Source organism: Camellia sinensis, chromosome 6, assembly GCF_055761805.1.
Source record: "Camellia sinensis isolate YWXY chromosome 6, ASM5576180v1, whole genome shotgun sequence".
Classification (NCBI taxonomy): Eukaryota; Viridiplantae; Streptophyta; class Magnoliopsida; order Ericales; family Theaceae; genus Camellia; species Camellia sinensis.
The window spans coordinates 92,084,568-92,106,105 of NC_138966.1; the positions used below are offsets into that span (position 1 = coordinate 92,084,568).

Below are 21,538 nucleotides of genomic sequence, written 5' to 3' on the forward strand. Positions count from 1 at the left end.
GACACTTCTCTCATGTCTAAAACAACTCTTGGTTTGATGCTTCTTTCCATTAGAGGACTTAAAGCTCACTCTTGGACTTAATTTACTAAGGAATGCTTGGTAATTAAAATGGAGTAATAAAATTGAGGACTAAAAATGATGTAAGATAATAACTTGATTAGGGTTCAGTCGGACGTTAATTGAACCCTTGAGTCTTGAATCGTTTCATACTTGTTAGTGATGTAAACGGTTCAAGAGTCATTGTCAACCATTTCCCTTGATCATTCATGATAGAGAAGAGGTTTGAAAGTCTTTATTTGTTGCCTTTATTGAACTTACACCCTTTGGTTTATAGGCCATCATGCAATGAAATTGCATCGATTGATGGTTTGTGAATCAAGTTTACTACTCCTTTGAGCTGTTTGATGATAAAGAGGGGTAAGTTGTGCAAACAACCCTTGAGAATACCCTGTGCTTGCTCTGTTTGCTCTCTGTTGCAACAAGAAAAACCAGGCATTAGTGGCTGGTAGGCCACCTTTGGTGGACGGTAGACCATCATCGGTGGCCGACAGGCCACTACTTCTAGCCTTCCGGCCACCTTTGCAAAACCTAGCAGTGGCTTTTTGAAATGGAACAGAGTTGGTTTTGAGGTGAAAAACAATGCAAGTGTTCTAACTGTGCAATAGAGGCTTCCTGGCAGCAGAACAGTGGTTTTTTCAGGTGAAAATCCGCGCGCATGCATGAGCACTCCTCGTTTCCTGGGATTGTTTAATCTAATTAGATATTTGTTGTAATTAATTAGTTGTAGCTAGTTAATTTTGTAAAGTTTTGTAAATAATTAGTTAGCAAGACTAGTTATTTAATTTTGTCTTGTAATAATTAGTTAATTAGCTAGAACAGTTTATTAATTTGTTGTTGTAATAATTAGTTAAGTAGCTTAGCTAATTTATTCATTTCGTTTTATAATAGTTAGTTAATTTGTAGTAATTAGCTTAGCTAGTTAGTTTATTCGGACCCTCCTGAATGAGGGCGCAAAACTTATAATAATGTGTATGACTTCCAACCCCACGTCTTTCTCACTTTTATTTAATTTCTTATGATGGTTAGTTTAGGGCATCATTTTTTTTTAGCGTCTTTCATGATTTGCATTCACTTGTTTTGCATGCACCGAGGCTCGGTACATCATTCTAACTTGCATTGTCGTTTAAATACTTCTTTGAAAAAGGTGCTTAAACTGTATGCTATCAAATTGATTCATATACCATATTAGTAGCCGAGCCTAGTAATTGGATATGGCATATGTTATATTAGTCTTGTTGCATTAGTTAGAGCATACATTTTTCTAGCTCTTTTCTTTTGGCTTGCCTTGAAGTACTAGGTGAGCATTTTATTGCTTTAGCATAATTGCATAAGGGTGATTGTTGCCATGTCTAGCATGTTCACTATGGGGCTAAGTGCTTAATTGATAAATTACTTGAATGCCTGTGGATGAAGGCTAATTGCTTGAATTGGAATAATTTGAGTAATGTTCATATGCGATCACTTTTTTAAGTGGTACATATTTGAAACAATTTTCAAAACAAACATGAATCAAAGTGTTCCAATTTTTACAAATTTGTCTATACTTGTGTGCGCATTACATAGTAACAATAGTGTAATAAATCAAAACAAGAGCATATATTGTAGATAAAAATCACATCATGATTAGTAGAGGCCGATCTTTGGTCGGGCGAGTGGGGTGCTCAATTCATGACCTTCCTCTCTCGTACCTAAGTTCCCGAGCTGAGACAACTTTGGTGATGACGGACTAATGGCCTATGGCACGAGTCTTGGGTTTCCTAAATTGTTCAAAAATATTTAGGTGACGACTCTGAAATCTGGCAAAGTAGTCCATTTTTGGCATTTTATTCAAAACATCAATTTTCCAAAAAGAATTGCTAGATTTGGATTCTTTTTGTGTTTTCACTGTTTCACATTGCACTTGTGAAATCAGATTCATAACCACAGGTAGAGTCCGAACTGTAGGGCTTATTCGTCTTCCGAAAGGAGCACGAAAAGTCGAGCTACAAGTATGGAGCATTTCTCTCTTTTTTTTTTGTTTTGTTTTGTTCTGTTTTGTCTGTTTTTTTTTTTTTTTTTTTTTTTTTTTTTTTTTTTGTGGTAATTTTGGGTAAATTACACTTTGCACTCCTGCACTTTCCACTAAATTCCATTTTGCTACACATGAAATCATGGCAGTCAACTCTCTGCACTTCTAGTCAAATTTCACTTTGGTCCCTATACATTAAATTGTGATAGTCAACCCTTTACATTTTTGGTCAAATCTCACTTTAGTCTTTACACAAGTGTCAATGTTCCCATTCTGTTACTCTATTGTTTAAATCTATAATAAAATCTAATTATGTTATAAGAATGTGACAACGAAATGAGGGTAAGAGAGAAACATCATCTCTATTTCTCACTAACACATACTTTGTCCCAAATTTATATCGAATCATGACTGTATTAGGTTGAAACAAAACACAAATTGTGAACGATTATGAAGATGAACTAGTGTTTTGCACAAATTGGAATAACGAAACTCTGTTTTGCACATTAACATAGTAGGGTTGGGCATAGGGTTCTCCGAACCGCACAACCGGCCGAACTCGAACTGATCCGCTTACAAATGGGTTTCGTAGACATAATGCGGGCGGATACGGTTTGGAATATGACATGATTGTGGGTTGTGAGTTTAACCTGCACCCGCAAGAACCCGCTCGCACTTAGACTTTTTTTTATTTTTTTTAAACTTAGACCATTATTTTATTATTGTATTTTGAATGAATGTAAAAGTTAATGAAGAATTACTTTTAGGTAAGCTTAGGATTTTAAATGATTTTACTTTAATTGTATTGTTGGGTAGTAGATAACGAATGAGATTGTTGATTTAGTTTAGGATTTTGAAAGATGTGCTTGTGTTAGTTTATAATTTGATTTAAAATTTTAGGATTTTGAATGATTTGTTTGTGTTAGGAATTGATTTTGTTGTGTTTTTAATTTTATAAGTTTTAATTCATTAATTATTAATGTTGGAGCATTTTAGAAAATGAGGGGAAAATGGCCCAAAATAAATATTTGAAAAATAAGAAAAAAAAAAAAGGGCTCCAAAATAAATTTTTAAAGAAAAAAGTCCAATCTGCAAACAACCTGCAACCACTCGCACATCTATGAACCCTATCCGCACAAATCGCAACCCGCACTGCGGGCGGTTACGGGTTGAATTTTTCCCAAACCTCATACGTGTGGGCGAGTCCAAACCGATCCGCAAACCGTCCAAAACCGATTCACGACCACCCCTATAACACAGTATTCTATCTATTCATCTTGCTTTCTCTTCGATTGTTGAGTTGTTTCTCAATATCTTAATAAAAAGTACTGAATCTCACAATTTTAACTAATAATATCAAATTAATTAGGGTATAATGTGGCCATGCCCCTAGACCATCCCATAATTTTTCATACTGGAGTTACCCTAAAATAATTGTGGTTGTTTGTGATTAGTAATTGTTTTGTACAACTAATTAAAGCATTGATAATTTTGACAAAAAATTCTCTTACTCTGAAAATTGTTTATTGCCTAGTCATTAATGTTGCAAGTACTGTGGATCACAGTGTGACAGTTTATTTTGTTGGAGAAATTTCATTCCAGTAAAAAAGTAATGTTTTTTTTTTTTTAGTGGTGTTAAGATTTTTTTTTTTGGGTGCATGGTGTAAGTCTTTTCATGCATTTGATGCGAGTCAATTTTAATGTCAGAATTACACTGAAAAAAATTTCAACTATACTACGATTATTTTTCTACTATCGCACTTAACTACAATTTCTCTTGCTTTAAGACTTGAGATTTATGATGTTAGTTTTCTGTAATTGGCAATCTCGTTTGACAAAACTTCTTTCAGTTGTAATTTTATTTGCTCTTTTGTTTTCAGTGAGGCTATGAGTGTTTAGGTGCGAATCCAACCCGAATTGTGCCTATGTAGAGGAGTTTGTGATCTTGATCCTTTCATGCTTGCCACTTCATTGACTATGGCGGGTCCGGAGTAGCGCCCAGGCGAGGTCAAGGGGCAAGAGCCCAAAGCAAAAAGCAAAAAGGCAGTTGAAGTTGTTTGATCGCTCGAGCGGAAAAAAGGATCATCCAGTATTTTTGCAGAGCATCTGAACTTCTAGAAAACAAGTTTTACCGCTAGAGCGGTGAATGTTGTGCTTGAGCAGTCAATCTATATGTTTTGCTCTACCTTTGCTCATACCGCTCGAGCGGTGAAGTGTGCGCTCTAGTGGTCTTTGTGATCCAGTTTACTATAAAGTGCGTTGTTTGCTCGTTTTAGGGTTTGAGATGTCCAGATTTTCCAAGGGGAAGAAAAAAAAAAGTGTTTTATATTGGAGGGGGCTTTGTAAGTGTTTCCTTGATTATTTAAGAGTGATCAATGGACCTATGAACTTTATATCAACATCATCAAGAGGTTTGATTGTTTTCTTTTATTCACAAAAGAGAGAATTATTCTTCAATGGATTCCAAGGAACTTGGGCCTAAAGCTTTAGTGAATTCTGAAGTGGCTCATTGTTGTGGATTCAATGTTGGGCAAGACAATTCCAAGGTGAACACGGTAGTAGAAGAAGCACATCGGGATCGGTTCAATTCGGCCATGGATTCTCTAGGTAATTGAGAGTATACATGTGTAATTTCTTTTTGTCTTCTTAGTGGATTGTTTTGTGATTTTGGCCCGTAGTTTTTTATCATAATTGGAGACGCTCCAATTGTGATTTTCTAACGCCCCGAAATAAACCCAACATGAATAAATCATCAACCACGTACAATCATTAATTTCAACCATACTCCATTATTGATATCAAAACCTCCATGGTTGTTACAAGGGTTCCACATGAAAATATGCATTCACAAGGTAAAGAAATACAGGAATCTATAGCATGTGAGGCATCAAATCTCAAAACAATAAAATGCCCTTACGGGCTTACATCTTCCAAGGCAATGGCCTGGTTACACAAAATGGTCTCTCGGACCTGAACACCCTTCGCCCTTGGCTTTACAAAATTTACAACAAAACAAAAGAGCTATATACTCTTCACAGAATATCCACGCCCTCAGTTCGGCGGGATCACCACATCTTTACCTGCACCAAATCCCCATAGGGGTGAGCACAAAGCCCAGTAGAGAATTCTAACAAAGTATATACAGTTATGCAATTCTCAATGAAAATGCAAATGTCAATGCCATGCCATGCTCTTTTAAGGAAATATCATTTCATGCTCTTTGAAGATTTCAATTTTTCAAATAAAATCTTGCAATCTCAACATATTTCAAACTTCCAATTTTAATCAACAGAGGGGCGGTAAATACGACACTGGTAATCCCTAGGCTGGTGTTTGCAAGTATACTCTGCGAGTACTACCAAACTGTCATTTTTACCGGTATTAACTGGAAGGCTCGACACCTATCCGCGCGATTTTTTGGTCTTTCACCATGGACACTCAGGCCAACTTATCAAATTCATCTATACTCCCTAACCGGACTTACCATCGTATTTACCCCATACACATCTCCATAGTTCATATCACAACGTTATTTTCTTTCATGAAATAAATGTCTTCAATGAGAATTTACAATGCAAAAATAATGATTGAATGAGTATGCAATACAATGATTTTCCGTAACTCATAACATTTCCCTATTTCCAAAGTCTCTACAATAACGTCAACAATCACATTTTTCATTACCCCTCTTTAATGGTCTTTCCCCAAGATAACCACATGTTATCTATACTTAGCCACAATTTCACCTTTCACAATTCTTAGCAACATAGTCTCACCAAGACTACATGTAATGTTTTTCAAACATTAATTCTCACAATTCATAATGCACAACAATTATCATTTCACAATTAAATATTTTTCATGAATCTAACAACAACTTAAAAGTAAATCCTCCATTTACTTATATCAAGGAGATTACCACTTCTCTTATCAAGACGTGAATGCCACACTCACTCATCTATTTTAGCGCAAGAAAATAAGTTTATTCCATGGATTGACCATGTTTTCAAAAAGCCCCAATTTTCTAGGTTTTCACAAAAACCCAACATTGTTCATCTTTTTTTATAAAAATCTAATCATACACTTCAATTCTCAACTCATGTTGTCCAAAATTTCAAGAAAATCTCTAAATGAACACAAGATAGAGTTTGTTTTACAAAAATCATCAATCCCTTGAGCCACCAAACCCATTTTTCAAAATTTTCAAGGAGAGTTACAAAATCAACTAAAAACTAACATAAATATATATAGCTCAAAGGAAAACCCTCTAGGATTTATAAAAGAGTTGAGGTACAACCCACATTTAAAACTCTCTATATTTTTTTGAAACACAAAACTGAAATCAACAAAGAACTAGAAGAAAACTCTTAAAACCATCATCAAAATAGCAAAACTTGTATATATAACTCAAGAATGTCCCTACCTTAAGCTTAGAAGAGAAGATGAGCAAAAAGGTTGAAACTCCAAAGATGTTGAAGCCAACTTCTACTTGGGTCAAGACGAAGCTCTTGACAAGATTTACACTTAATCTCAAAGGAGCAAGGCAAGGAGAAGCTTCCAAGTGAGTAGATCTAAAGATCTTTGAGCAAAAAGTGATTTTGGAAAGGATGAAGAGTCTCACGGCTTGGAGAAAGAAAAAGAGAAGAAAAGGTAAAGAAGAGGTTAAGTGAGGGACCTATTTATAGTGCTAGGTCAAAATAAAATGGAGTTTCAAAGTCAACTCAAAAGACCAAGTCAAAATCCCCAAAAAGTAGGCCCAAAATGGACTGAAATCTGGAAAAAAGTCTGCAGGGGTCGACCCTATGAAGAAACTTATGTTTGACAACATGCAAGAGGGTCGACCGTTTCCCAGACTGGTGTCTATCCTATTTTCCAACAACCAACACACAGACATAAGAGGGTCAACCCTCTCTAGGCTGGCGTCTGCCCTATTTTCCAGCAACACTTCTAGAAACTTCACCAATAGGTAAGGGTCAACCCTTAAGAAGGTTGGTGTCGACCCTAGCATAGATTTTCTAAGTCTCCAAGGAACTTTTGACAAGAATAAGTACGAATAACCAAACCCAACAAGTTTAAATCGGATTATACTCCTCCAACACCATCCCATGACAACACCAAGGATTTTCAAAATAAAATAAAGGATTCAAATACACTTGTTCAAAGCTTTGAAGGACACAAGTGCTACAGATTTTTTCACGTTAAATCGGTGTATTGATTTGTCTTTGATTGTTTGATTGAGATTGTTATTCGTTTTTTTAAAACTGAAACATAATCACAAATCAATACGTCGAGGATTTAAGATTTTTTAGATGATCACTACTATACAACATGTTCATATGTTTGGTATCCAATAATACCATAATAGTTATTAATAGGGATGGAAAACTCAACTCAAAATTTGTTTAGATTATAAATAAATTTAAATGGGTTCTACAGAGATTGTTTAATTATTAAGCTACTTAGGCAATCGTCTAAGACCTTTAAAATATTAAAAAAAAATCTTATTGTTGAAAATTGTAATTTTTCAATACCCAATACGATAATGCATAATTTTGCGCTTTGAAATTTCACATAATCTTCAGTTGTTACCCGGGTTGCATATTACAAACCCAATTAAAATTAAGTTAAAATGAATGGAACATAAGTTTACGTTTAAAATGATACATTATGTTCCACCACCACCACTACAACACAAACCCACCCTAGCACTTCTTCTCTTACTGCACCACTATTGTTCTATCATTACCAGCATCATTGCCACTGCTCCACCATACCGTTGGCACCACTACCTCCACCATTATCACCACCACCATTAATTCACCAACACCACCACTACCACGATCCTACCACCACTACCATCGCTATTGTTGTGGCCATTCCACTACTAGCACCGCTGTCGCCATCTATTTGGAAAAAAAAGTTAATAAAGTAAATGAGTAGGTCAGGTTATTGTTCAACCCATATCCAATTGAATCTAATGTATTTAAACCTGTTTATTAAATGAACGGATTTAGTTTTAGTGGTTTTAGATGTAGAACATGTTTTGACACATCCAAACCTGTCTATTTACCACCTCTAATTATTGTGACAACCAAAAAATAAAGTAAATGTTGTGCAATAGAAACAATTTAGAGCATTAGATTCGGTTATTAGCCGAAAAGGGAAGCTTAAAATTGCATACCTTACTTTACAACCATTAGAATAAGAAACTTTAATTAACTCCAAAGTTGAATCCATCCAAGGAAGCATTTTTAGAATCCAGATACTTTCATTTTCATATGAAAGTGGATCTCAATTTCATGATCAATGGCTTTAGAAGATTCAAATCCACATATTTTATATTTAATTAAAAAATAGTTAAGAAATTTTAGAACTTATAATGATATGTTAGTAATAGAACGTAAATTTCGAATTTTGATGGTATTTTACAATCTTATGAAAGGAAGTGCAGATTCATTCTATCTATATGTTAGGTTTTTGTAATTGGTAATTCTATTTGACAAAACTCCTTTTAGTTCTAGTTTTATTCGTTCTTATGTTTCAGTGAAGATGTGAGTGTTTAAATATGAATCCAACCTGAATTGTGCCTATGCAGAGGAGTTTGCGATCTTAAGGCTTTTATGTTTGCCACTTCGTTGACTAAGTATAGAGATCGAGGGGCAACACCCCGAAACCAAAGTTGGTTGATCGCTCGAGCATTCATTTGTGTGCTCAAACAGTGAATGGGATCATTTAGTATTTTTGCAGAGCGGACTGAACTTCTAAGAGAATCCGTTTTGAACTTGAGCGGTGGAGTCTTGGTTCGAGCGATGGGCACACATTTTAGTGAGTTTGCTCGAGTGATGAAGTGGTTGCTCTAGCGGCCTTCGTGGCTCTATTTTCTATAAAGCGTGTCATTCGCTATTTTTAGGGTTTAAGCCATTCAAATTCTAGAAGAGCAAAGCTACCGAGGTTTTCTATATTAGAGGGTATTTTTCTGAGTGTTTCCTTAATGATTTGAGAGTGATCAATAGGTTTATGAACTTCATATTAACATCATCAAGGGGTTTGTTTGTTTTCTTTTATTCACAAAAGAGAGTGGTGTTCTTTGCGTCTGAAACTTTGGTAGATTCTAGAGTGGCTCATCATCGTGGATTTTGAAGTGGCTCATCGTCGTGGAGATCATCAAAATCCTTATTTTTAATTAAATTCACCCAACCCACATCTATTACTAGGATGTGTGTGCTTGAATTAATCATTTGATAAGAGATTTGGAGATAGAGAAAAAAGGAAAGAGAAAAAGTAAATGAAATGTAAGCTACATTTTGTTTTTAATTTTCTCTTCTTTTTTTCTTTCCTCTGCAAATATTTTTTTTTTATTGGCAAAAGAAGAAACTTTATTGATGATAATAATTTGGTTACATTAATAAAGAAAATGATGAAAGAAAATGAGTGCAAAAGAATCAAAGCGAACAGAAGGATCCAAACTAGGTTGGCACCTAAAAGCACGCCCAATCATTTGCTAGCACACCATCAAGTTGATGAGAAACCAACCAAAACCAAAATACAGCCAAAATACAACTAATACTCCAAGAAAAAACCCCTACAACCTCAGCAAAGACCCCAACATCAAAGACATAGAAGCCATATCAGAGGCAGTAGAGGTAAACAACAGAAAACCAGAACAAACAAAGTTTCACAGCAGCCAGATCAGAGTAACAGATTTGCAGCAACTGATCACACTAGAAAACCAGAATAATCAGAAAAACCAGAACAGAACAAACTAGCAGCAGAGACATAGCAGCCATATCAGAGGCATAGCAAACCACCAGCATAGGTAAATAATAGAAAAATAGAAAAACCAGAACAAACAGAGTTTCACAACAACTAGCCAAAAGCGGAGAAACAACAGAGGTATCATCCATTTAAGCTTCAACAAGCACCTACCACCTCCAACGCTTAGAGGTTTTGTCTCACCCATTTTATATTTGAAACAATCTCTTGAATGGAGTAGAAACACCCCATATCATAAGGCTTCACCCATATTGCCACTCTAATTTTTATTAACTCACACAAATCATCAATGGCAGGTTGAGTATTGTTAAAGATACAGTCATTTCTGTATATCCACAAGGACAAAACAACAGAAATGAGAACAATTCTTTAAACTTTATTTTCCTTTTTCCTGAACTTCTACCCTGCCACCATTGTATCAAATCTTCAAAGGATCTTGGTATCACCCATTAAATTCCCACCAGTCCATGATATTTGACCAAACATGCCACACAAAAGAGCAAGACACAAGGAGGTGATTAGAAGTTTCCACCTCAGCTTTGCACAACACGCAGGGCAAAATTCCAGTACCTCTCAAAACTCCAATTGTACTTAGGAATGCAGATGTTTTCAGCCTGCCTCTCCATGCAAGCCAAGTAATGAATTTAGCCTTAGGAGGGGCAAAGTTATTCTAAACCAAATCTGGTAAGTCGAGGACAGGTCCACAACTTTGCTTGCACTAGTTATACACAAATCCAACTTTAAATAACCCTGATTGCTCAGCCTTCCACCTAATTGAATCCTTTTGATTAAGATGAAGACATGTCCCTATTCCTAACATATTTTACAACCTTATCACCTCATTTTTTTTCCAGCCAAAGAGAGGCCTTTTAAAATTAAAACACCATTTGTTGGTACTATCTCTACAAGAAATCTACATTTTCAAGGTGATCTCATTTTCTAAATTCAGCTGGTACAACCTAGGAAATTGGGATTTGAGACTTGATGTTCCCATCGAAATATCATCCCAGAACTTCACCCTATTTCCATCACTAATCCTAAGCTCCACATTTTCCACATAGAAGTTATACAACCTAAGATTTAAATATGACACAGCAAGAGCATCTCTCCAGATAATAGAAATAGAAACATGATCATTCAATAGAGGAAACCAATGACACCCAGATATACCATATTTGGCACATATCATAGATTTCTCATCTTCCAAGGCATATCTCCACCACCACTTAAGTAACAAGCACTCATTAGCCACTTTGTATCTATGATTCTAAGACCTCTTTGATTCTTATTCAGCTGCACCTCTTTCCACTTTACCAAATGGATTTTTCTTTTAGATTCATCCCCTCTCCACAGAAACCTGGCTTGAATCTTATTAATTTCTTTAGCAACACACTTAGGTATCTTAAATAAAGACATATAAAAAATAGGTGAGGAAGACAAAAACAGATTTAATAAGAGTGACTCTTCCAGCATAAGAAAGCATCATTCTCTTCCAACTTGATAATTTCTTTTTAAACTTGTCCACCACTGGCTGCCATGTTTGTTTCCTACCTGGGTTGGCTCCAAGTAGCAACCCAAAATACTTTAGTGGAAGCTTATGACTCAAACAGTTAAGTTTGGCTGCAAACTCTTCAACCAACCCATCTTCAACTCCCACATCACAAATCATACTTTTATAAAAATTTATCTTCAATCCCGAGACCACTTCAAAGTATCTCAAATTGCGTTTCACAGCCACAATCTCAGCCCAGTCAACCTCACAGAATATCAGCGAACTGTAGATGAGATATGTTAACCTCTCTATCACCCACTGCCATTCCTATTATAATCCTCAATTCCTTAGCTCTTGACAACAATATGTTTAACCCTTTAGCAACAACATTAAACAAAAAAAAGGGAAAGAGGATCACCCTGTCTTAGCCCTTTTTGTGGACAAAATTTAGTAAACGGTGAGCCATTAACCGAAATAGATATTCTAGAAGATTCCAAACATTCTTTCATCCATCTAATCCATCTTGATCCAAATCCAAAACTATATAACATCTGTAGCAAACAATTCCAGTTAACAGTGTCGTATGCTTTCTGAAAGTCCAATTTGAGAATGAGGCCTTTCTTCTTTGATTTTTTCCACCAATCCACCACCTCATTTGCTATAAGTACTCCATCCATAATGTTTCTTCCCCCCACAAAAGCAAACTAAGCCTTATCAATCACACTAGGCAGGACTTGCTTGATTCTATTGGCCAAAACTTTGGAAAGCACTTTATAGGGAGAATTTATCAAGCTACTAGGTCTGTAATCAATAAGAGAGTTAGGATTCTCCTTCTTGGGATAAGAGTAACAAAAGAGAAATTCACCCCATAACCCAATTTACTATTACTATAAAACTCCTTCCTGAACTTTATGATGTCACCTTTCAAGAACATCCAACCTTTTTGGAAAAAAAAAGCATGTTAAACCCATCAAGGCCTGGGGCTTTGTTACCATCACATTCTTTTATAGTAGCCCATACTTCTTCCTCTGTGAATTCTCTCTCCAAAATGTCACATGCTTGGTTAGCTTCAATCTTCTTGAAATCTCCTTCAATTCTTGGCCTACACCTCCATTGTTCAGTAAATAAATTCTTGAAGTGGTAACAAGCTGCTTGTTTGACCTCACTTGGTTCTTCAATCTCAACCCCATTAACCTCAATAGAAGTAATCAAGTTCTTGTTGTGTCTTAGTAGCCATAATATGAAAAAATCTAGTATTTTTGTCACCTTTAAGAGCCCAGTCCATCCTAGATTTTTGCACCCACATCCACTCTTTTCTTTTCCTAAGCTTCCAAAATACTTAATCCAAACACAACTTCATAGAATACAATTGCCCACATTATACAAATAAGAATTATTTTGAAACTAAAAGGTGTGAGAGAGAATGAAAAAGCCAAAGCATTTCATAACTTTAGCTAGGCATTTGCTTTGCACTTATGAAAAGTAAAAGGAGCTTCAAAATGCTACCAAACACTGTGATATACTTTGATAAAAGGCATATATGTCTCACTTTCACAAACTTCAAGTATTTAAAAGTGCAATGGCGTGATAGTCACCATCTTGCTACTACAAAAAAGAACATGCATGCATTTACTTTCAAGAGACTCCAAAATGGTTCTCTATCACAATCATGGTTTAAATGCTTGTTATAAATTATAGATACATAATTCAATCCAAAATTGCATACAACATTGTCTTCATCATTGACATTCTTATTATATCTTTATTCTAGAGGAGCCTATATTTTGTTTTGTTATTCATGCTCTGAAACATTAAGAGCTAGATTTAGGAATTGATAATGACATTATTTTGGATTTTGAAAAATTTATTGTGAAGCCTAGGAAAGGACTTAAGGCAATAAGTGATATGCCAGTAAGCAAAACTCATTGGCCACATTTTGTGTAGCTTATGAGGGGTATATAATTATTTATTTTTTTATTTAGAAATTTTTATAGAATATTCTATAGAACTTTTGCTAAGCTTATGAAGTAAAAATAACCTGAATAAGCTAATCATAGGAAAGTTTGAATTATAATGTTTTTAGTTTCTACGTGTAAAATGAAAAAAATTGACTATTTCATATCTTTTGATTCAAACATTTCGAAATTCTCATATGATCTACAATTATGAATGTTTTTAGACATGATGACACATAATCCTCGAGCCCGTACATCTGCTCCTCAATTTTATTTTATTTTGTTGATCTTCTCCCTTAGCTTTCGTAGTTCATAGCACCATCCAAGATTCTCTCTAAGACCAACCTAATAAATTGTAAAAATAAAATAAACAACAAGAAAAAATTATTTACCCAACTTCGAAAATCCTTTTGAAATGCAGATTTAATTAATTCCTCCGTTTGTTCACCAAATTATAATTGTAAGTAAATTATGATTACCAAATTAAGCTAAATGTGAATCATCAATTGATTAGCAAGTGTTATTACATATTCAAATCCTCCCTCTTTTATAAATGAAATTAAAATAAACATTTCATGATTAATGACCAAATCTTTTAAATTAAATAGTTAAAGAAAATTTTAAAACTTGTAATGACGGGGGTTGCTTTTTAAAATTTCGATGAATTATTAGTGTTATAAAATTAAATGGAAAGTATCAAAATTTATAACTTCTTCTTCTTTTTTTTTTTTTTTTTTTCTTTTTTTTTTTTTTTTTTTTGGAATTTATAGAAAAATTTAATATATTGTGAAAACCAAGTCCTGAAAATGGAAACCATTGTCCCTACCATGTTGGCAAAAAAACGAGGGCAGCTTATAGATGGGCAACAAAGTCACTGTATACCAGCCTTATTTAGGAAGTTAGTTATTTTAGTTGGTTATTTAATTTTTTTTTTGACTATTTTAACTTGATTAAAATAATTGTGTTTGAGAAGTTAATTGGCTTTTTTTTAATTTTTTTTTAATTTTAGAAAATTTACTTATAAATCCTATTTTGAGGAATGTTGATCTATTTAGTCCCAAGGATTTTCTTATAGATCAATTAGTCCTATTGATTTTTGAAAGGTCGATTTAATATATTATTTAGAAATTAGATTTACGATTATACTATTATTTCTATTATGTTTTCTTTTTTTTTTTTTTTTTTGTGCTAGAAAGGTAATGTACACAATCTATTGGTATCAAACTTGAGATGAATTTTTATACGAGAATCTTTTTATTTGCAAAACATTTTAAAATAAGTACAAAAATAATTTGAAATATGAGATCCTTCAAACATTCCATAAGGATATGGGATTTTTCAAACATTTCAAAATAAGTAAAAAAAAACCCCATAGCAAACTTTGAACAAATATATAATTTTATTCTGTAACACTATAATATAATAGTCAACCGTAACACTCCAAAAAAGCTCATTAGTGTAACACAGCACACAAAAAAACTTCTTAGTATACTTTTTTCAAATGTAACACTCCAATATAACACTAAAAAAATGATATGTGATTGTTCAAACCATTCCAAAAGGAGTACAAAAATTCCTTAGTAAGTTTTGAGCAAATGTGTAATTTCAAATTGTGAGTGTTACGTTTGGAAAAAATATATTAAGAAATTTTTTAGTACTTTTATGTGTGTTACATTAGAGTATTACGTTTGAGATAACATTGATCGGAGTGTCATATTCGGGAAAAGTATACTAAGGAGTTTTTTTGTGCATTACATTGTAGTGTTGCGTTTGAAAAAAGTATACTAGTGAGTTTTTTTAGAGTATTACGTTGTTACACTTAGAAAAAGTGCACCAATGAGATTTTTAGTGTTATGTTGTAGTGTTACATTTTAATTTATAATGTGGGATTTGTTCCCGAAGGAGAGAAAATTCAAAAATTCGATAGTGCAAATTGCCAAAATGTGTAATTTTATATTTAGAGAAATCCACTTTTATTCCTAAAAAATTAAACTTGAACATGTAAGTGATTATCATTTTGTGTAATTTTTACTTTAATAAAACTTTTAGGTTCATAAGAAGAAAAAAAAAAAGAGACTAAACAGTTTACAAAATCACATTTTGGGATTTATTTCACCTATTTTTTTTAGTTGATTTGATGATTATAAATAAAATAATTATGAGTTAAATGTAATATTTTGTCTTATTATTAATTTTAACTCAACTCTCTTCCCAAACAAGGCACAATTGATGTTTAATTCCCACCAAACATATTACTATATATTGAACGTCCCTGTATCCACCAAATATTAATGTGACATCTCATCAAATCAATTGTCTTAAAGTCCTTATCTCATCGACAGACAAATACCCATCCTTTTAAAAACAGAAAACAAAAAAGAAGATAAATGAAAATTATACATATATATTATTTTAGATTGATTCCTAGATATTGAAATAGAATTCTACATGTATTGACAAAGGAATGGTGAGATATCATCAAATAGATAATTAAGTACCATATATATATATATATATATGTCCCTTTCCCACCTAATAAATCCACTAAGCTCTAATTGAATCAAAAATAAATAAATAAATAAAGACTAGATATAAATGGAGGATTGGAACCAACCCCAAGTGGCCAATTCCATGCTAGGGGAATTTTTTTTTTTTTTTTTTTTGGTGGGATTTAATTATACTTTATGATAAGCATATATGTCCTAGTTGAGGTTGACAATAGCACAAAACTTGGCACACACAACCACCTAGGCATGAGAGACTTATGGGAGAAGACGGGACTCGAATCGAATTCCCGATTTGGGAGTTAGAGTCAGATTTCACTCTAGACAAATTAGTTTCTTAAGAAACTTAGAATTCGATGTGTTAACACCCCAAAATCACCAAACGGCGTCGGAGTAGCACGAAACTTGGCACATGCGATCGTCTAGGCACGAGAGACTTATGGGAGAAGACGAGACTCGAATCTGGTTCCCGGTTTGGGAGTTAGAGTCGGATTTCATGCTAGGCAAACTAGTTCCTTAAGAAACTTAAAATTCGAGTTGTTGATGCCCCAAAATCACCAAACGGCGTCGAATTAGCACGAAACTTAGCACACACAACTGCCTAACCACGAGAGACTTGTGAGAGAAGATGAGACTCAAATTGAGTTCCCGGTTTGGGAGTTTGAGTCGGATTTCGCTCTAGACAAACTAGTTTCTTAAGAAACTTAGAATTCGAGGTATTGACGCTCCAAAATTACCAAACGGCGTCGAATTAGCACGAAATTTTTATATTAGTTAAATTTTTATATTTTTTTTTAATTAACATTTTAACACATAATTATATTGTCATTAATTATTTTTATTTTTTATTTTCAGATATTTCCTGAGTAGGAGTTTGCTTCTTGTGGAATGCATGCTTGTGAAAAATGCAACTAACTTTTGTTTTGTTACCCATGAAGAATGATGAGGAAAACTTTTAATTTTGGTTTATGTTATTTTGAATTATGAACAACATTATGTTTTTAAACATTATATATGTATTTTTTTTTTGAACAGCAAAAAAAACTTTATTAATGTAAAAAGCAAAACATGCATAAATTACATCAACAAAGCGGGAGAGTGCACCAAGCATCATAGCTAACCTTAACGATCCCAACTAGGTTGGCACCGCAAAGGAGCACAATCAAATGCAAGCACTAACCCAAGATTGGTGAGAAACCAATCAGAAACAAACAAACATTATATATGTATTATGGAACATTATGTAGTGGGGTAATTTTGTTGATATGTAGTTATGGATGCAAGAATATTTTTATTATGAAGAAATTGTTATTTCTACACAGGAATTTTGATATTATTATGCAATTATTGGTTTCTTTTTCAATTATTTTTTATTTAATACAGGTAATTTTAATATTTTTAATAATTTTATTGTATTTTTTTTTTGCAACGGCACCACACCGTTGCAAAAAAAGGTAATTTTAATATTTTTATTAATTTTATTGTATTTTTTTTTTGCGACGGTACCAGACCGTCGCAAAAAACATTAGAACCATTGGCAACAGTAGTCATGCCGTTGCAAAAAAAACACAATTCGCCATAGCATTTCTTGCCATCTCAAATAAAACTTTTAACGACGGTAAAATAGTGTCGTCGCAAAAGGCAACAATTGCTGTTGCAAAAAAAAGGCATGCCGTCCCTAAAACTTTTTTGCAACGCCCTTTGCTGTGACCCCCCCTTTGCCGTCGCTAAAAGTCATTTGTCGTCGCTAAAAGTTTTTTGAGATGGCATTAGGAGTATTAGCGACAGCATTTTACTGTCGCAAAAACCTGAAATTTTTGTAGTGAAATATAATATGTATTTTATGTTAGTAAAAAAAATTAAAATAATAAGAAATAAATATATCACGGTGCAGTTCGGTTCGGTTCGGAACCGCGAAAACCCGACTGTTTTGAACGATTCCACCATTTTAAGAACTAGAACCGCAACTAAAAAAATCAAATAAGACCGAAAATTTAAATCGATTTACCGGTTTTATTGATTTTTTTAACACTCCCACGCACCACTAAATCAAAAGTAATGCTTAATTACTATGCGCCAATATACTTGCAATTAGGGGTGTGCGCGGTGCGGTTTGAGAGAAAAATATAAACCGTATGGCGGGTGGCGGATTGATAAAAGTATTACTAGAATTTGTCATTTTTCTTATAAAAAATCGGCGGTTTGGTTGCCAAATAATGACGGATTTGCCTTGGCGGTTCGGGCAGATTGGCGGTTTATAAAAAATATAATTCAAATTACAAAACTTAAATCAAAGAGTAAAAAAAAGACGAGAGATACCGTGATATTTGCGAAGCTTTCTTCTGATGCAGCAAGTGTAGCAACAACATAATAATATCAACGACTATGCCATCAGTTCATTACAAGCATCTGTGGAAGTTACAATGATCAAATACAATACATAAAATTAATATCATTTAGGGTTTATAATATATTGAAAATGTTTACTGTTGAAAAGTATTTAGATTGAAAAGTGAGCTGATGCAAGTTTGCAACATGGCCAGAAAAAAAAAAAAATTGAAAAGTGAATTGGAATCCAACTTTATTTTGGATTACTGACATCTTGAATTCCCCTCAGGTAATAATGTAATACTATATTCTAAGGTATAGAACAACAAGCAAACTTAAGTAAAAAAGAATTTTTAGAATCTTATAAAGCATGATTTAATAGCGGTGCGGGTCGGTGCGGTTTGGAAGAAAAATAGAAACTGACGGATTGATAAAAGTGTTACTAGAATTTGCCATTTTTTTTTACAAAAAATCGACGGTTCGATTGGCAAATAATAACGAATTTGCCTTGACGGTGCGATTCGGTGCAATTTTGACAATTTCGACGATTTTGACGATACTATGCATACCCCTACTTGCAATGCTTAATTACAAGTCTCTTTTTTTGCGATTTGTGATTTTACATGAAGCTCTTGTGTGATCTTGAAATTACAATATTGTCATTTCTTGTTTTTTCTAACAATATTCAGATACATTCTCTCTATTAAATGGTTGTCAATTAAAGATCCTAAGAGAATATTTTGATGTTAGCGAAATTGAGCCTTTAAATACTAATAACAATATTTTTTCCACCATTGTAAAAGACAAAAGTGTCATTTCTTATCCCAAACCAAACACCCCACCCATCATTGACCCTTGTAAAAACCAAACACTACCTCCCCTTATTTTCCTCGCACCATATTGCACATTCCAAATTAGTTGCCATTTTTTTAATTTTTTTTTTTTTTTTTTTCTAAGCACTGCATTGACACTATCTTTCCCTCTCTTTCTCTATCGCAACCCAACAACCAACACCACCTTTGTTCTCACTCATCTTGCACGCAACATACCATCTATCCTGTAATCGCAACACCTCTATCCTCTAATGAGATATCAAAATCTCTCTTCCCTCAACTCAAACAACCCCACTCCATTGCAAAATATACATGTAAAATGCATGAATATGTCTATTTTGTGTGAAGGAATTTGTTACACATACAAAAAAAAAAAAAAAAAAAAAAAAAAAACATGGGAGGTTCTAATAATTGTAAAAAAAAAAAAAAAGGGAAAAATTTACTTACAAATCCCATATTGAGGAATTGTGATTTATTTAGTCTCAAAGATTTTATTATAAATCAATTAATCCCATTGATCTAGAAAGGTAGAATTAATATATTATTTGAAAGTTGGATTTACGGTTATACTCTTATTTTTATTATGTTTCATTCTCTTTTTTCTTTTGTGCTAGAAAGGTTAACGTACACAATTTATGAGAAACCAATTTGGGATAAATTTTCATATGAGAATCTTTTTTATTTAGAAAATATTTCAAAATGAGTATAAAAATGACTTGAAATATGATTCAAACATTCCAAAAGGATATAGGATTTTTCAAACATTTCAAAATGAGCATAAAAACTCCTTAGCAAGCTTTGGGCAAATAATTTCAATCTGTAATACTCAAATGTAATAATCAAACGTAAAATTCCAATGTAACATTTCAAAAAAATCTTTATGCTGTGTTTGGTTGGGGGATTTGGTGAGGGATTCAGAAAGAGAAATGGAAAAGGTAGGTGAAATGTGAATAAAACATACCTATATTTCACCTAGTTTCACACACATTTTCCCTTTCTCTTTCCAAATCCCTTCCCAAATCCTCCAACCAAACACAACATTAGTGTACTTTTTCTAAACGTAACATTGCAATATAACACTAAAAAAAAAAAAAAAATCTTTAGTGTAACACTTCAATGTAACAAACAAACAAAAATCTCTTTAGTGTAGCACTTTAATATAAAAAAAAAAAAAAAAACCTTTAGTGTAACACTCTAATGTAACACACAAAAACTCCTTAATATACTTTTCACAAACATAATACTCCAATATAACACTCTAAAAAAATTCTTTAGTATAACAATCTAATGTAACACATAAAAAAACTTCTTAATGGACTTTTCACAAGCATAATACTTTAATATAACACTCTAAAAAAATTTCTTAGTACAAACACTCTAATGTAACATACAAAAAAAACTCTTTAATGTATTTTTTCCAAGCATAACACTCCAATGTAACACTTTAAAAAAAATGCTTAGTGTAACACTCTAATGTAACTTACGAAAAAACTTCTTAATGTAATTTTCTTAAACGTAATACTCCAATGTAATATTTTTAAAAAGATTCTTAATGTAATACTCTAATGTAACACACATAAAAAAAATTTAGTGTACTTTTTCCAAACGTAACACTCCAAAAAATTTCTTAGTGTAATAACACTCTAATGTAACAAAAATTTTTCGACAATGCTAGGTAGCTCAAATTTTTGTGGCTCAAATGGCTCAAATCTGTCAAAACGACGTCGTTTTGACAGATTTTGAGTGTAAAACGACGTCGTTTTGACAGATTTGAGCCATTTGAGCCACAAAAATTTGAGCTACCAAACATTTTCCAAAATTTTTTTCCTTAATGTACTTTTCTCAAATCTAACATTCTAATATAATACTCTAAAAAAACTTCTTAGTATAACACTCTAATCTATCAAAAATTTGTTAGTATACTTTTCCTAAACATAACACTTCAATGTAATACTCCAAAATAAAGATGTGAGACCTTTCAAATCATTCTAAAAGAATGTGTGATTTTTCAAACCATTCCAAAAGCAGTACAAAATTTTTTAGTAAGTTTTGGGTAAATGTATATTTTAAACTGTGAGTGTTACGTTTAGAAAAAGTACACTAAGAATTTTTTAGTAATTTTGTGTGTTACATTGGGGTATGTTGCATTGGAGTGTTACGTTTAAAATTACATTGATTGAAGTGTTATGTTTGGAAAAGTAAACTAATGAGTTTTTTTTTTTTTTTTTTAACGTTACTTTTGAAAAAAATATACCAATAAATTTTTTAGTGTATTACGTTGGAGTGTTACGTTACTGGAGTGTTATATTGGAGTATTATGTTTTTGTTCCTGATATGGGATGCGTTCTAGAAGGAGGAAAAATCCAAAACTCCTATAGTACGGATTGCTCAAATGTGTAATTTTATATTTGGAAAAACCCATTTTTATTCCTCAAAAATTAAGCCCAAACATGTAAGTGATTACTTTTTATGTAATTTTCACTTTAATCGGACCTTTGGATTCATAATAAAAAAAAATGGAGACTAAATAATTTGTAAGATTACATCTTTAAATTATTATTGGTAATTCACTAAAAAAAAAAAAA

At 33.0% G+C, this 21,538-nt stretch overlaps 1 protein-coding gene across 1 annotated transcript; it reads right to left on the reverse strand.

Annotated features, from left to right (window-relative positions):
* Positions 1-9,696: 9,696 nt before the first annotated feature.
* On the reverse strand, positions 9,697-12,010 carry LOC114300760 (uncharacterized). The gene is made up of 5 exons (XM_082876241.1): positions 11,804-12,010; positions 11,393-11,660; positions 10,759-10,945; positions 10,025-10,166; positions 9,697-9,789 (listed from the first exon to the last, which is right to left on the reverse strand). Exons 1-5 carry the CDS (start codon positions 12,008-12,010, stop codon positions 9,697-9,699), a joined length of 897 nt encoding a protein of 298 aa, XP_082732367.1.
* Positions 12,011-21,538: the final 9,528 nt, after the last annotated feature.